Source organism: Leopardus geoffroyi, chromosome B4 (assembly GCF_018350155.1).
Source record: "Leopardus geoffroyi isolate Oge1 chromosome B4, O.geoffroyi_Oge1_pat1.0, whole genome shotgun sequence".
Classification (NCBI taxonomy): domain Eukaryota; kingdom Metazoa; phylum Chordata; class Mammalia; order Carnivora; family Felidae; genus Leopardus; species Leopardus geoffroyi.
In genome coordinates, this window is record NC_059341.1 from 73,892,447 (window position 1) to 73,910,130 (window position 17,684).

At 40.0% G+C, this 17,684-nt stretch overlaps 1 protein-coding gene across 2 annotated transcripts in view; it reads right to left on the minus strand.

The window, feature by feature from the left end:
• Window positions 1-5,029: 5,029 nt before the first annotated feature.
• The window catches only part of SLC38A1 (solute carrier family 38 member 1), a 70,181-nt gene continuing 57,526 nt past the window's right edge, over window positions 5,030-17,684 (minus strand). For both annotated transcript variants that reach the window (XM_045466609.1, XM_045466608.1), the window contains exons 13-17: window positions 16,674-16,774; window positions 14,234-14,352; window positions 12,883-13,024; window positions 12,687-12,784; window positions 5,030-10,954 (exon numbers count right to left, since the gene is read on the minus strand). In XM_045466609.1, coding sequence (XP_045322565.1) covers window positions 10,853-10,954; window positions 12,687-12,784; window positions 12,883-13,024; window positions 14,234-14,352; window positions 16,674-16,774 — 562 coding nt within the window. In that variant the 3' untranslated portion in view covers window positions 5,030-10,852. The remainder of the gene's footprint in view (window positions 10,955-12,686; window positions 12,785-12,882; window positions 13,025-14,233; window positions 14,353-16,673; window positions 16,775-17,684) is intronic.

Consider the following 17,684-nt stretch of genomic DNA (forward strand, 5'->3'; position numbering starts at 1 on the left):
TATATTGTTCACATATTTTTGTACCTTCTGAGTTAGAAAAATTCACAGACAGAATTGATAGGGCAAAAGTTAAGAGCATTTACAATATTAATAGATTTTGCCAAGTTTCTCTCCAAAAAAGTTGTAACAGTTTACACTCCCATTGGCCAAATATGAAAATGGATGTTTCTTAAATCCTTACCAGAACTATAAGAGCAACTGTTTTGATTTTTGCCAATATGAAAGGAATAACTTTAAAAGGCATACACAGATGTTCTAATTTTCATTGATTTGATATAAACTTTTTAAAATGTTTGTTTATTTTAGACAGAGAGAGAGAGAGAGAGAGAGAGCAGGAGAGATAAACAGAGAGACGGAGACACAGAATCCAAAGCAGGCCCCAGGCTCTGAGCTGTCAGCACAGAGCCCAACGTGGGGCTCAAACCCATGAGTGTGAGATCATGACCTGAGCTGAAGTTGGACATTTAACCAACTGAGCCACTCAGGTGCCCCCTCTAATTTCCGTCTGTTTACCTATGACTTAGACTGTTAGATTGAATATCTTTTCAAGTGTTTCTTTTTCTGTCAGCTTTTTATATCTGTGGATCCCATTTTTCTACTGGGCTTTAAATTGCTTTTTTCTTAGTGATTTTTAAAACTTGATTTATTAAGGAGATTAGCTCTATGCTGTGTAGTCAAGGACTGTGTGGGCAGAACCTTGAGAAGCTTCTCAGTACTTCTTTTTGAAGACAATTTAGTCACTCTTAAACAAGGAAGACTCAACTGAATGGCACTTCTTAAGTTCTATATAGGAGCCAAACTGGCAGGCATCACCCCTAGGGAAAGATGTAACTGGAACATTTTGTGGTTTAACTATGACTGTCCAAAACCACACATCCCTTGGTGTGTTGACACAGGAACTGTTGAAAGGGTCAGGCAAATTTGCAGAGGCACCAGGAAACCTCCTGGGAAGATAGTTTTGTATCTTCTACCCAGTTCCTTCCCTTTTGAGTTTTACTAGTTTTCAAACCCCTCTTATAGATTGAGATGGTCTCAGAAGGGGCAGGAAACAGTCCTAAGAGTCTCAAAGGGAAACTCACCATAAGGAACATTTGGAATTGAGACCTGAGATCAATATCAGGTTTAAATGCCCATGGATTCCGAAAGGGGAAGGGTTGGCTCTGATACAGTGAGCAGCTCTAATTGGAGCCCCTTTTGAGCCAGATGGCCTGGAGGGCATGAACTGGGAGGAGATTTCTGGCAAACTGAGGAGCTATTCATTGCTTGAGCTCTCAAGGTGACAGCTACCATAGCACTGCATGGATTAAAACCATCCTTCCTCCTTCCTATGAGGTGATGGAAGGTGACATTGTTGCAGTAGACACATGTAACAAACTGTGCAGTGCTGGTGTTCAACAGTGACCCCATGTGGCAGCAACAGAAGCTGCACTGCAGTGGGGAAAGGGGCCTGATGTGAACGGATTAAATTCACCAGTTCTCTTTTGCCTGGAATTTGGAAGCAGGCAACTCTGGGATCAAATGCCTCAAGGGTTTTTAGACAATTTGGAGGTAGGAATATCAAGAAAGAGATGTTGAATAATCTGGTAATTTGACCGAGGGAATATTTCGAATAATTTTGACCTTAAACTTGAGAGACGTCTTACCTAGTGCAGCATATGTGTGGCGAATGTGTTTCACCTCTAATCTGGGATTTTTGTTTTTGTTTTTGTTTTTGCACTTTGGCACTTTTATAATCGTAGAGAGTTTTAAAATATTTATTAGTCAGTTACTTCCTTTGTGACTCTTGTGTTTTGTACCAAGAAAGGCCTTCCCTTCTTCTAAGATTTTATATATATGAGATACAGAATGATAGTGCCAGGAAAATTGTGAAAGACCTTGAAATGAGTAAAAAAGATTACTGAATGATCTTTCAGTGGCACATTGCCCGGCTTTTCAAGGTGATGTGGAAGAATACCTATGATAGAATCGATGCCCATTAATTATCATAGTATGTTAGCCATAGCATTCAGTCTCATTATCAAATAGGTTTCTGCTTCCTGAAACTTTGCCTGAAGTTCTGTAACTAACTACAGGCCAAAATCTGGTTCTCAAGCAAAGACAGACTCCCCCAGAATCTCATGGAGTTGGACTGTACCAAGTACATTAAATTATTGATGCTTCAAAGAGTAGACCCTTGGGTACAAGCTTGAGCAGCCACAGCTCTGACAACTTTCAGTCTGTACCTGTGGCAGGAGTGTGGACATCCAGGACTCTATTCCAGAAGCGGACAACTTGAGCAGAATGCTGAACCCAAGATCCCACGGAATAGAATTTCACAGGATGAAATGAGCTGATGAGGGAAATTTTATTGTGGTTGTGTTGAGGCTGTTTCAATGCTCTATTTTCTGTATATATGAGGAGGCCATTCCTCTTCTTAAGAGATTTTTAATCTACAATCCAGTAGACTCAGCTTTTGTAAAGTGACATTAAAATTTTTTTCTGCCTCTCACTGAACTTCTTACCACTCCTAAATTAAAAAGCTCTGAGTTCCCTTACTTTTTCACAGCAATACACTTATTTGCATAGGTTCAACAAGAATATTTTCCTTTCTACTGGTACATAATTGGAAAAAATTGATGGTATAACCATGGCCTTTCTTGGAATGTCATTTTTGAGAATGATGCACATGTAATCAGTTATGTCCAACAACTCAAAGGAACAAAGGTTGATTTTACTTATGGAGCCAATGCCTACAAAACCATTCCGGGAAAACTGGCCCAGTACCGCCCTTAAAGGTGGTAAGAAGTAGGGGGGTACTTTTTTGAGGGACTCAAGTAGAGAGGAATTCACCCAAATTTACAGATACTGCAAGTGAAATATGGTAGAGTTTCTTGGGCTTGCTTCCCAAGTCTTGAGCTGGCAAACAATGGAAACTTTTAAAAATGCAATTAGCTGTAGCTCCAGTAGCTGTTCAATACTGCATTGGCTCTCAGTTTTCAAAGCAAAACCAGGGAATCCTATATGATTAATTAATACTTGTTGCACCTATGAAAATTATCAGGCCAAACCAAATGAGTCCAGCCTTTTTTTATGACCAAAAATAATCTTTGGGATTTTTATGGTCACAAAAGGGGAAGTTGTTAGGAAAATTGGAGACTTTGAAAGGGGCAAAAAAAAAAAATTACTGGGAATACTTTGATGGTATACCAGATATCTCTTCTCTCTTCTGGGTTATCTGATTCTATACACATTTTGCTTTTTTTTTTTTTTGGCCTTTAAGTTATTTTATAGCCCTGTAAATTACAGAAAATTGATGTAGAAATGAGCATTGCCCAGAGAAGTAAAAGAATTCTGCTGGTGGAGATACAATTGATTTCACTGTGGAGGCCTGTTTTGCATCTATTAGCAAATTCATTTCAGCTCCTGATTGCTTATGTATGTGTCTGTTCTTTGAATTCTCCTTTGAACCATTTTGTTAAACATCTTGTTCCTTCATTAATAATGAGCTAAATAAAATTTCCAATACATGGCTGCTTTATGAGAGTCATAGATTTACACTTGTGAAAAGACATATTTAATGCATGTGTTGTGTTTAAAGTCTTAAATATATTTGAGCTCTTTAGATATAAGGGGTAAAACAGGGACCTAGATTTACTTTTCTTCTAAAAGCTAGTCCTTTTTTCAGTATTTATTGAGTAACCCTTACTTTCCCTATTGATTTAAAGGCCACTGTTCTGATGTTATTTGGGCCATTTATGTGCTGTTATGACCCAGTCATTTATTTCCACATCAGTAAAAATCTGTTGTAAGTGCAGTAGCTTTATAATATGCTTTGATAATCTGACAGGTTATTTTGATGTTGCACTGAGCCCATAGAGGAAGAAGAGATTACCCTGCCGATTTGGATTAGTCTAAAATGTAAACCATTTAAAGATAAAACGTTGGTATACAAAAAGTTGGCCCAGTTATTTGGGCCTCATAACTCCTTCCAGACTATCCTACTCAGACAGAATACAACTAGAGGTCCAGAAGGTAGGCGAACAGGTCTTCTGAGTTGCAGGGTTAGTAAACCCGTAGTTTATTCCCTAGGGGAGGTAGAGAATAACTCTTACCCCAACAATTATATATAAAACAGAGCAGACTAGAACGGTAATGGCAGACATTCATGGATAGTGGAAGAAGTCAGAACTATCAAAACCACTAGTGGATTAGACCTTTTGATTTAGAACAAAACCAGCTCGTGCACTCAATGGCCTTTTGGGTGTTCATACTTTTAACGACTGCTTGAGTTTGAAAAGTAATAATTACTTACACCCTTTACCTTTGGAGTTTTGATCAATTAAGATATAGAGACAAGAGGCTCATATGCATAAAAATATCAACTTTATTGTTGATGAAGCTAAATTGGAATGCACAGCTTGGACTCCTGTGCCCCAAATTTCCACCTTGAGATCCACATGTGCTCTGCAGAATTGGCTATCAACCAGGCAGCTCAGGGAGAGTCAAGAAGGGCCTCATACCCAGTCATATGAGGTTGTTTTTGCCGTAACCCTGTCCAAAAATGGAATTTGGGTACCAGACTCTGGCCATGTTGCTGATCTGATAAAACTTTCCTAAGATCATGGAGAGGAGGAGTAAGTGATCGACAAAGCAAAGGCCAGGCTGCAGAAGCTTTTCTCTTAATAGTTCCTGGAGAAATGGAAGTACTGATAGAAGTTTCTGTTTTATGGTGGCTACAATATGAGTAGAGGAAGACTAAAGTCTCGATTACAACATACCACAGAAATTAATATTCATAAAGAAGAACCTGAGTTTAAAAAGAAAGAATTATGTTCAACCTACTCTGATTACAAGGAATGGAGAAATATGTAATGTTTCAGATCAGATAGATTTCTATCAGAAGTACTTTAAGTTTGGGGAGGTAAATATAAGCTCTCATGAACATACAGTGTTCTAGAACACTGACGAATGTGTGCAAATCTGTCTCCAACAACCAAATGCCCCCCCATTTTAGTATTGCATCCCAAAAGAATGAAGGCAAGTTCAAAAATACTTTTAGTTCACATTTTTAATGTTTAAAAACTATGTTAACAGAACAATTATAGAACAGAACTTCTTATATTTCTTTATTTACACCACATCCTGGGGGGAAAATAAACTATTTGATTAACCATGAATAGCAAAATTTTGTGACTTGTGACATTCACTTCTATCACCCATCTGAAAGTCATTTACAAGTTTTTACATTAATAAAACTGTGGTGTGCTACATATATTGGACTTATATGAAGTCTAAAATACAACTGGACTCTGGAGAGTGGATTAAGTACCAATGATCAAGATTCAAATGTTTTGGGTGAAAATGGCTTCAGACAGTCTATGTTGGCGTCAACACTGAAAATGAAAGGCAGACATGCGAGATTTTCAAAAACTTGATAAAATGGTCCTTCCCCCCCCCGCCCCTTCAAATTCATGTTCATAGTCAATGTGCAGGTTTTTCCCCCCTTTCAAAGATCCCAAAGTTTGGGAAATGCAGCAATTCAATTTTGGAAAAAATTCTCCCCAACTTCTGTTTTTATAAACACTGTATAGTGGTATCAGTGTTAACAGTGAAAGAGCAGTATGAAGAAACAATTTGTCATTTTGAGTATATCTATATGACAATAACTTGGGTATAATTATTCCTTATTTGTAGCTCAGAGGATTATCTCTTAAATAACTGAGCTTAATACCAGTATAAGAAATCATTACAGCTATTTCTCAGACATTTTGCTTTCTAAAACAATTAAGATTTTTAGATTCCAAGTTTACACTGAGAGAACAATGTTACCTGGGAGAGAATGTAAATTTGTCTAGTTCCCAAACAAAACCACTAATATCTAGGACAACATTTATTCTTGATATGTAGACTAGATTCTTGATATGCAGACTTCTATTTCAGTGTGGACCAACGACTGAAAAAATATACAGCCTCCTGTTTATTTACAACATATTTACATACAAACGAAGTACTTCCTACAATAAACCTCAGCTGCATAGATTCTTCCTTTTAAAAACACAAATTCAAACTTGTAGACAGCCAGGCCCAGTTCAAAGCCCTTCCTCTGAGAAAACCCTAAAGAAGGAGAGTGTCTGAGCCTTGTGAATTTTACAATTTTCAAGAACTTTCCCTTCTAGATTTAGTGGTATTTTTCAGTTGTTAGCCACCCCATTCCCAATTTGTACCTGAAAGCCCTATGTCATCATAAATAATCCACTGTGTGTATTTTAGAGGAAGTGTGTTCTTCGCTAAAGGATTCTCAGATCTGCCATCCCTAAGGAAAACCATGTATTAGCATTGCTAAATGATATAGCCTGTACCTTCTTTGTTTTGAGAGCAGCTACAAGTTTACACAACCAGAATGGAGGAATTCTATTCTTAAAGCTTCCGCCCTTTCTAAGCCTCAAGCCATTTACATTGATAAACTGAGGGAAACTAATGGCTTTTGCTCTAAGGCATAAAATCAAATCTGATCTTATCATCAACTTCCTCTCCACTCCAATAAATGTGCCCTTCAGCATTCCGATCTATTGAAATGGACTGGGCTCTACATCCTTTTCCGAGCAGCTTGGAGATGCTTATGAAGTGCAGAACTTTCTAGAGAATTCAATTTAAAAGAGGGACAGAATGGGTCATTACACAACGCACACCAACACTGTGGAGAGCTTACTCATGACACGAATTCAGTATCCAAGAATGCATGTACAGAGTGTGTTTTCTTTTCATTCTCCACACACACACACACACACACACACACCTCACCTCCTTCGCAGCTTCAAAAAATGTAATCTCAGCGTGCCTCAGCCCAGATACCCCCGAGTGCAGGCAGCCTTCCTTTATGATTGTACACCTGCACCAGCGTTTCCTAGGTAACATACTCTGAGGTAGGACTAATGGGGAGAACAAATGAAAGACAAAGTGACCTGGAGTGGTTCTCAAACTTGATGTGTATCAAGATTGCCCAAAGGGCTCATTCAAACCCGGACTGCTGAAGGCTTCCACCCTGACAACTTCTGATTTCATTAGTTCTGGGGTGGGGCCCAAGAACCTGCATTCTGACAAGGCCTCAGGTGATGCTGTCGCTGCTGATCTGGGGGCCATACTTTGAGAACCACTGGCTTAGAGGCCTGAGTCCAACTCCAGAAAGAAGTCCGTTGCAGGGCAACTGTCTCACGTGCCCCCTGAGACACTGAGGAATCTTACCACAGCTTCTTGTCCACCCCCAGCCCCATGACCATCACCCATGTGCACCTTTCTCAACACGGTCTGGAAGTATAAAGAAGGAAGGTCAGCAGAGAGCTTTTTTACACCGATCTGATTACTAGGCAGTTAAACAATGGTTTGTAAGCACTAAACCCATTAAAAGTGCTGTGTGCTTCAACGACTGGCATATAGGAGAAGCTAGGCAGCAGCATCCTGTTCTGTAATGGGCAGGGAAGGAGACAAACGATAGGAGCAACAGGTCCTATGAACAGAAGAGTCAGGCCAAGCCTGAGAACTCCAGGCAAAAGAAAGGATAGCAGGGGAGGCACGTCCCTGGTGGTTTCCAGCCCACAAGAGGTCCCCTCATCCTCCTTCATCCTCCTTCTACCACCAGGCTCTCTGGTGCCTCGCTGGTGGCCCTGGATTTATTCTCCCCCTCCTGTGCTGGACACCCTGCTTCAGGCCACTGTGGTCACCACTAACTGGTGGTGGCTCTACCCCCACCACCCAGCATCTGGTGTGTGGCTGGCGTGGGCAGTCCAGACTTCATTCACAGGAATGACATATTCTTGGCAACTCTGAACAAATACTCCTTAGAAACAATATTATTTTTGGTGGTTAGGCTTTTTAGCAATCATGTTACATTATCCTATTCTGCTAAACCATGGGTCTGATCATCTTTCCTAGCTGCTCTGGGAGCCTAAACACCATGTATAACATAGTTCCTGGAGGAAAATACATTCTGGCTTGCAAACAACCAACTAACAGGGCTTTGTAACATGATCTGCTTATAAATTGGGGACAGCCCGTGTTTAACAAGACTAGATTTCTTTCCTGTACACAGTTTACTACTCCACTCCCAGTAAGTAACGTTAAGTAAATTAGGGATTTACAGTATATTGTGTTATAAGAACTAGAGAACAGTTCTAAATCCAAAGTATGAAACTGGCACTGTTCACTAGTGTTAAGGTTCTATCTACCAAAGGAAAACGTGCTGCTCCCAATGGCTAAGGTATAATATTCTTTAGTCTACTAATTTAGCAGAAAAAACTTCTATAGCACTTGACTGTTGTTTAAATTCTACCTAACATCTGTGATACATGTATTTTTGGCTACCAGTTCACTATTCTGAACAAGAATTATTGCAGTACATTGACAGCTAATCCCACACAAATGATGTAATTAATCAGCGGTATATAACAAATGAACAGTGGGGTCTATTATATTCAGTCGATAATGAACTTAGATCACACACAAAGAAGATTTTAAAAACCCATGGTATCACAGACATCAACAACGTGCCTCCTCTAAATAAATATTTTAAATAATAATAAAAATTCCTTGTGCTGACACATAAAATCCAGAGATCCAAAAATACCACTACACATCCCAAGAGTTCATGATAATTTTCTAAACTGACTTTGTGAGTGTAAAAGAAATTGTTATAAATTAATGAGGAAAATACAAAGTAGCCTAATATTGCTTGTAAACTAAACTATGTATTTTTTTATGGAGGGTCAGTCCACTACCTGGCTATTTCACTACTCGGGAAGATACTGCTGAAAGGGACAGAGGTGGCTGTGGATTTTACTAGGTTAGGTATTCATGTATAGGTAGGCATTCATATCTAATTACCTGGACTCTGTCTGACCTAATGTGGATGTAATTCAGGAGCATTACATTAAAAGCTATAATGATCCTACCAGGAAATGCAGGAAACAACCTTTCCTTCTCCCAAAGAGGATCACAACAAGGTACTTTGATGATGCCTTTTCTATGGGACATTAGTCTGTAAAGGGGGAACGGACAGTTCCTTGTTACTTCCAGTGAATGGTGAGCAGAGGCCTTTGGGGATTTGAGTGAAGGAGGAACAGAACTCAGAGCTAAGTGCTTGGAAATCCTGCTAAGAGTCTGCAGTTAGATTCTGATCTCTGGATAAGAAATCCGTGCTCGGTGAACTTAGGTGTTTGAGAAATTCAACCAGAATATAAATGAAATACAAATCCTGTTTCAAGAGACCAGCTCACAGAACACAAACATTTCTTACTGTGTGATATAGACTGTCCAATCACAGGTGATTGTCCAGCTTAGGGAACATGTGGTTCTAGGTTTCCTTACTTTCCCCCAACTTTCCAAGCTGTGTGACTTGTCCCCAACTCTCTTCTTTTTCAGTCTCTGTGGATTTTCCCTCTACCCTGTTTAGGGGACAGTGGGGCTGGGATAAGAGTGTGAGGCAACTCTGTCCTCTGTGTGGGTCACGTCAGGCAGGCAGTAATGGCCCACTCCTTGGTTAGGGACAAGAAGAAGAAACAGCACAGGCACCAGAGTCCCCATCTGAGGGAAGGAAGGTACACTGATTTTGTCACAAGTTCTTCTCAAAGGCTATTTCTGAGGGTGCTGTGTTTCTTTTCTTTTTTTCGTTTTTTTTTTTTTTTTCAAGACTCTGGGTGGATTGTTAATGGAGAAGAAATAGGAATGAGGCTTATATTTAAGGTACAAAAATCTTATATTTGTAATAACCTAAATTTATAGATATAAAACAAGTCTTTTAAAGACCCCCCTGAAGTACCCAATATAAAACAGGAATTACTTCTCTTAGATCGTCCTTGGCTAGATACACATTATTCCCTGTGCAAAAAGCTGGTGGACATGAGTAAAAGCTGCTGGGTTCATAATTTAAGAAAATGTTTTTTCTCCTTTCAACAATACAGGTGTAGGGTTGAAGGCTATTTGTATCAGAGGAATATTTTCTTAAGCATTTTGGATACTCTTGCTTCTCAATTTATTACAAAGGTGTCATGGGTCTCCCTCAGTGGAAGGTGACTCAGCTTAGAGTAACTTTGACACAATTTGCCAAGAGAGAAACAAAACTTCACTTGCTAGGTAACCCAAATGTGTGGTTTAATATGTTTACCAAGGTAAGAAGTCATTCTCACCCCCTTCCCAGCTGAGAACACTCATTGGAGAATGTCTCTGCATAAAGCAGGATGTAGTACCAATGAGGCCACTGGACTGCTAGAGCCCCCGGCTGCCGGGTGATCAGAGCCACCTCAAATATTGGGCAGGTTCTGATCCAGCAATGGTACACACCCTGTCACTCTCTTACAAGTATCCCTGTGTGCTATGTTAACCAAAGTAGGCAAAATACTTATGAAACCATTTTTTTTTTTTCTGTAAAGCAAAATAACTATATACAATTCAAGATTCTTTTCTAAAAAGGTACAGATGATGTGAGTGGAACATCGGCAGGAAAATTATTACAGAATCTGGATGTGTAATAAATAAACATGATTGATGATCATGTTTTCAAAGTTTTAAGGGACCAGGAAGTCACAAAAAAATACAGTTAGAAGAGTGAAAAATAACTGTGAAGAGCACGGAGATACACAATTGCATGAAACTTAAAAAAAAAAAAAATATCCACAATCCTTAAATTGATCTGAAATCTTAGAGGGACTGGAACCATTATAGAAACTGGTTTCTGTTTTGCTACCAAAATGTTATTCCATTTTAAGTATCTTGTGAATTTCTGTTTGCTTCTGTAAACTTGCAAAAGAAGTGATGAAGATTGCTGATGTGGGGTGACATGGCCGAGCAGCGGTCTGGAAATGTCTCCTGTCCTCAGCTGGTCTCAGTGGCCTTCGTCACTATTTGATGAGCAGGCCCAGTCATAGATGACCAATGGGATGCTGACCAGGGAAAACAACACCCCCAGGCCCAAGAAGAGGGCAGCCTGGAGCAACACAAAGGCAAGGATATTTTCAGTGAAGCCAACCACATACACCTGGGAAAAAAATAGAAATGCCTTCCCTCTCTTTTTGTGTCCCCTTGTATTTGGGGTTTGTTAAAGCCATTGCTGACCTGTGAGAATCATTCCAAGGCTGTATGGATCTGATTCTCCAAGGATGGGGAAACAAGGACTAAGCTATGCAGGCCATCCTCTCCATTCTAGTTCTTTGACTTCATGGTCACCTCAGAATGAATCCATTCTGTAACGCACTGGGTATCCTTACAGTTTCTTTCAAACTCAGACTACAACTAAAAGGGGAAAATGGCCTTTAAAACCATACACGTCATTTTGTTGCTTTTTATCAACCAACCTAGGTTATCACTGGCAGGCAAACATTTCTGTTTGAAAAAGTGGGGGGAAAAGATATAAAAGAGCAAAGTAGATTTGATCAAGTGAAATAGGAAATGAGTATCCACAACTAAGTTATTTTAAGGGTTGAGGAAGGCCAGCGTGGGGATAGGTTACTAAATCCAGAATCTGAAGAACATGAGATTAGAAATTGCTTGGCCTTAAAAGTGTCCAATGAGAGCTTTGCAGGGAGAAGGATAAAGCAACAGAAGAGCCAAGGGGCTGGACTGGAGCCTGGAGGACAGAGCTAAGGGAAGGAGAAAAGGTGAATGGTGCAGTTGTACAGACTTTACCGTCAGAGAGCTGGTCTGACTCCCAGTGGGGCCCCACATGGACAGGATCCCTTGTCTAATGCTATCTGGTAGATCCTATGCCCAGCTTTAACAGGGGAGCAGGGTTGGGGAGGCCCAGCAAATTCATGGGCAACAGGCCTCTACCATTTTCTGATTTAATCTGAGTATATTTTACTGCTGTGCCAAAGTGACTGCTCCTTCTCTGTCCTTGTGAAACCCCTACTGGGAAGGTTTAGAAGGGTTTGGGACTTACGGCTTCAGGGATAATCCTGTTGGGGAGGTAGGTGCTGTATCAGCATCAATGCTGCCTCTCCTAAATGTACAAGGATGATCCCTCCTGCCTACATCTCTGCTGACTCTGTAATACGTGCAGTTGGAGCGCTTACACTATTTGGGAGGGCAGCTGAGAAGCCTTCTCCGAGGCCAAACAAAATGGTGCTCCAGAAGGTACTCATGTAGCAGCCACTTCACCCCTGCTTCCCTCACTTTCTCCAAGTGCACCACCTCCAAGATGCCTTTGAACTTCACCAGACCTGGAAACAAGAATCCCAATATAGAAAGGTAGTTTCTGAATCCAGGTCTGTTGTTCCAAAGCATTTTTGTCAAATCATAAAAAGGCTCTTTAAGCTAACTCAGCCACCTTAATTAAGGTGTCCCATGTTCCCTGGGTTGTCGGAAGGAGTTGCATGACTAGGAATTCTACAGAAAACAGTGGGCTACATGAAATCTTTGAGTCTCTTTCCCTTTCCTGTCTTGATAAAGACAAAGCATTGCCTTACAGAGAAATAGGATGACAGCTGGCCCTAACCCTAGTTCAGAGCAAAAGCTAAGGCACAGTAAGAGTAACACATTTTGAGAGAACAGAGAAGATTCTGATGTGATATTTTAAATCTCCCAAAGGGGAAAACTATAGGACTGGTGTCCCCTTTTGAGGTCACTAACAGTAGGATTAGGTGGTGGAGATGGACTATTAATTTGGTAAATTTAAATGAAAAACTAATCAGAAAACTTAGAGTAGCCGGCATGAGACATACCCAAATTCTTTGAGTCCCTTTATCTCCATCCTGACTTGTGATTTTTAAATAAAGAGATGAAGGAAGAATGAAAATAAGCATATTAGCAGATGTAACTCCTGTAAAATAAGAAAAAAAAAAGTTTGAAGTTGTTACGGTGAAACTGTAGCATTCTAAGCAGCTGTTGTAGAATGAGGAGCATAAAATAAAGCCATACCTACGACTCCAAAAATATCCTTCATGGAGGGTATGAAGATCACCAACAAGTTGATAATAACCAAGAGTATGAAGGTAACCAAGACATGACGACATAAATTAAACTTTGTTTTCTTAGCCAGTTCAAATAAAGATGAACGAACCTACAGGATCAAAAAACAAAGATTCTGTGAGGGCCTCTGGCCCGGCAACCCTCACATTCTCAGCAGAAACGAACATACTGGTGCATGGGAATCTGTGAAGTGTTTTCTAAGACCTTGTGCAGTATTACAACCAGGGGTCTTGATTTCAGGCAGGTATTTTTATTTATAAATAGGTAGTTTTCTTTTGTGGGGAATAATTTCTGTGTGTGTGTGTGTTTTTAAGTTTATTTATTTATTTTGAGATAGAGAGAGTAGGGGGAGGGGCAGAGAGAGAGGGAGAGGGTGTGAGCCTCATGAGGGGCTCAAACTCATGAACCATGAAGTCATGGCCTGAGCCGAAATCAAGAGTCAGAAGCTTAACTGACTGAGCTACCCAGGGGCCCTGATAAATATATTTTTTTAATATTTATTCATTTTTGAGAGACAGAGTGCAAGAGGGGGAGGGTCAGAGAGAGAGGAAGACACAGAATCTGACAGGCTCCAGGCTCTGAGCTGTCAGCACAGAGCCTGATGTGGGGCTTGAACCCATGAAGCACGAGATCATGACCTGAGCTGAAGCCAGACACTTAACCAACTGAGCCACCCAGGTGCCCCCCACTTTTTAAAAACATTTTTTTAATGTTTATTTATTTTTGATAGAGAGAGAGAGAGACAGAGCACAAGTGGGGGAGAGGCCGAGAGAGAGAGAGAGAGAAAAAGAGAGAGAGAGAGAGAGACAGGGAGGGAGAGGTAGAATCTGAAGCAGGCTCCAGGCTCTGAGCTGTCAGCACAGAGCCCAACACAGGGCTCAAACTCACGAACCATGATGAGATCATGCATGACCTGAGCCGAAGTTGGACACTTAACCGACTGAGCCACCCAGGCACCCCTGGTAATTTCTGTTTTTATCTATGACTAAGTATTCTCTTCTGGTCCTTTTATGTTCTCTCATCATGGACAATCAAGATTCAAACATTCTATCTACATTTCTCTGTAAAGGAGGAACAGATTAATTAGAATTAAGATTAATTCCATCAAAGGCTACCCTATCTCACTGATCCTACTTTCTTTCTGAAGAGCCTCAACCGAGTCTCGGGGTCCTTTCCTGATACAGTTTCAGTGACACAGGATAGTTACCTGCAGCAGGCTTTCTCTGGAACAGCCTCCTTAACACAGAAGGAAAGGCGAGACCTCAACTTTTCTCATATTGCACCGAGGCCTTTTACTCACCGTGAAGAATAACACCGGCACTGTGAGGATGACAGCAACAATTACAGCCAGCCGCACTGTCAGGATGAGAATGTCATCTTTACTCTGGTACTTGTGAAGGAGGTCTGATTGCACATTTTCTAAACCGAGGAAAAGAGAGTATTAGAAAGAAAGCACATGGCCGAATGACAGTTTTTCTGAACATCAAAGAATTTATAAACTAAAGGGCAAGGAAAGCAATGTTCTGGGTGTTGAAATAACTATTAAAACAATTTATAAAGTTGAAAAGAAAAATCCCCGGTGTGAGACATGCTCCACCTGTCCATATGTAACTTCAAAAGGAATTTATAGTAATCACTAGAAAGAAGCTACACAGTGTAGGGATGCTTAATTTATACTAAATTCAACCTAGGTGTGAACTGGGATTAAAAATAACATACAGCTGAAGAACAAAACCCTTCTGGAGCACCTGAGTGGCTCAGTCAGTTAAGCGTCCGACTTTGGCTCAGCTCATGACCTTAGAGTTTGTGGGTTTGCGTCCCGTGTTGGGCTCTCTGCTCTCAGTGCAGAGCCCACGCCGGATCCTCTGTCTCCCTCTCTCTCTCTGCCCCTGCCTCACTCACACGCACTCCCTCTCTCTCAAAAATTAATATTTTAAAAAATGTTTTAAAATGCTTTAAAACCCCTTCTAATAATCTAGATTTTCCCTCCCTTGTTGCCGCTCATCAAACAATGCCAAATTGCTGCAGTCTTGCTGAGGGGACTATGTATGGGCTACATAGAGCGTTTTTCAAACCCTCCTCTTTTCACACAACTTCCAGTGGCCAAGCAACAGAGGTTCTAATGGAACTTCACCACAATCAGGAAGTAATTCTCTTTCATGTTATGGTTTTCTTATTTAAAAAAAGTATTTAGCTTCTGTACCACTTTGAACTTTTTCTTAACTCTGAGCTTCTGAATGTTATTTCAAAGACAACCAAAGCTAGAATGAACCAATCTCAAGAGTCTGGGGGTGGGATTCCAATTCTATGCTGGGCCATAGACTGGCCTCAGTTTTGGAAAAAGGAGCCTAGGTTGTAATAAAAATCTCATTGGTTTTAATTTTCTTGATTTAAAACTCATAACCATCTAAAAATAGCTGAGCCTTTCGCTTTAACCTAAGAGTATGAAAGGGTTTGTATTCTACTTTATGTGGAAAAAGAAATGGATTTGCAAAGAAAACTCAAAGCTTGAACAAGATAACAGTGAGACTGTTCAACTAACATGAAGCTCTCCCTCCCTCCCTTTACCACCCCCTCTCCCAGGCCTGCAACTCTGCAGGAAACTAAGAAACACCATTTTTATGCAAAAATTTAATGTGGCATTTATGGATTCATCAGACAATGCTGTCTGCCACTGCTTGTGAAAATGGTAATAATACAACTATATAATCAGGGTAGCCTTTCTCTCCAGGCTGAATTAATCATCTCTAAACATGTTTAAATTTTGAGGCGTTTGTGTTTATGAAAAAAAAAAAATGTCCCAGAGAAATATTATTTAATAGAGAACAATGTGAAATATATGTATTCAAATTTAAATCAGGTCCCAAATTATAATAATAATGAAACATGTTAAATACAGCTGGAGGATAATTTGAATAGGAGAGGATGAAGACTTAGTAAAAGAAGGTAAACTATTCATACAAGGTCAATAAATTACAAATGAAATACAGTATATCTCTTTTTCAGGTTTCATTCCTTTTAACCTTCTCTGCCATTCCTTCAAATCTTTGCAGGGCTCCAAATTGCAGCGAACAGTCAGGCATTTTATTTTTAATTAACACAAGTGTCAGGAGGGTAGCGCCCTGCTCTTTCTCACTTGCAAAATCTGTCTCTGTCTCTTTTCTATTAATGGAATCTGACCCAATTCGCAATAGCAATTAAGAAAGCCTCCTCTGGTATAGTTTTAAACTTTCCTCGGTAAAGGTAGAATACTTATAAAATGCAATTTCTTTTAAAGACAGTAGTAGGAGAAAAAAAATACAGTATCTTGTTTCAGTAATTATTCTACTGTGCAGTCTGCACAGATATATAAAGGAGTCATCACCATTTGTATAAGGAAAGACCAGCAAAATCAATGGGTAGATTTGTGGCTTTTTTGGGCTATCATGTTAAAAGTTATTTGGGGGGCGCCTGGGTGGCTCAGTCGGTTAAGCGTCCGACTTCAGCTCAGGTCACGATCTCGCGGTTCGTGAGTTCGAGCCCCGCGTTGGGCTCTGGGCTGATGACTCAGAGCCTGGAGCCTGCTTACGATTCTGGGTCTCCCTCTCTCTCTACCCCTCCCCCATTCATGCTCTGTCTCTCTCTGTCTCAAAAATAAATAAAACGTTAAAAAAAAATTTTTTTTTAAAGTTATTTGGATACTAATTTTCGCTGATTTATTTACAAACACCTCTATTTATGTGCTAACAGAAGCCACTTACCATAGAATGTCAAGTAGCCAAAAATGGCAGTCAGGAAGTACATAACAAACATGGCGAAAAAGGAGATGTTGGAAACCATCTGCATCTTTTTCTGTGATCGACTATGAACAAAGATAAAGGAATTTTAAAAATTAACAACCATGTTACTGAATTTAAGCGCCAATGTTAATACTGAAGAATAATAACAGCCTTCTATCAGGCTAGGACAGATCTGACCAGCTGAAATTACCTCCCTTTCCCGAACCCTCCCCTGCCCCCTGCAATTTCGCCAGCTTAGAATAACGTCTTTTATACCAAATGGGTATTGTGACAGAGAGATTCATGGAACTAACAATCCCTTGAGTGTTCTTCCCCATTCTTTTGAAAGAATATCAGGTTCTCATCTGAAGGGCAGAGAATATTTTTTAGTATTTGTTTTTGATATTATCTCCATACTCAGCATGTACGAGGAAAAGGGCAGAATAAATTCAGATGCTGTTCTCCCAGCCCCAGAGATCAGGGGCAAAGCTGGAACTTGAACTCAGGTGTTCTGTTGCTAAAGCTGCAGTTTAGGTTCCTTTTTTCCCACTGAGTAGCCCAGGGATGCACCAGAAAGTCTCCGTTTCCAGAGCGATTAGTACACAAGTGGTCATGGATACGATGATGAAGGGCTCCTAACTCTTAGGTCAAGTTTACCCTGAGAGTTTGGACAAACCTGTAAGTTGCTTTAATGGCCCAAATAATTAATCTACAAGACTTGTGCTCAATAAGAGACCACGACAGTCCTAACTTTTGTTTGTGTCATAACAGGAAATACGGCAAACAAGAAAAATTAAGAATTACACACATCAGAAAATTACAAATTAAAAGCTGGACTATTAAATTTAAAAGATGTTAAAGACATATGTAAATACCCTAAGTATAGGATCATAAAGTATGATTGATGTACATTATGATTGATGTACACATAGGTAGCTGTAGGTATTTCAAAATTTACCCATATATCAATTAAATATGAAAGAGTCCTGAGTG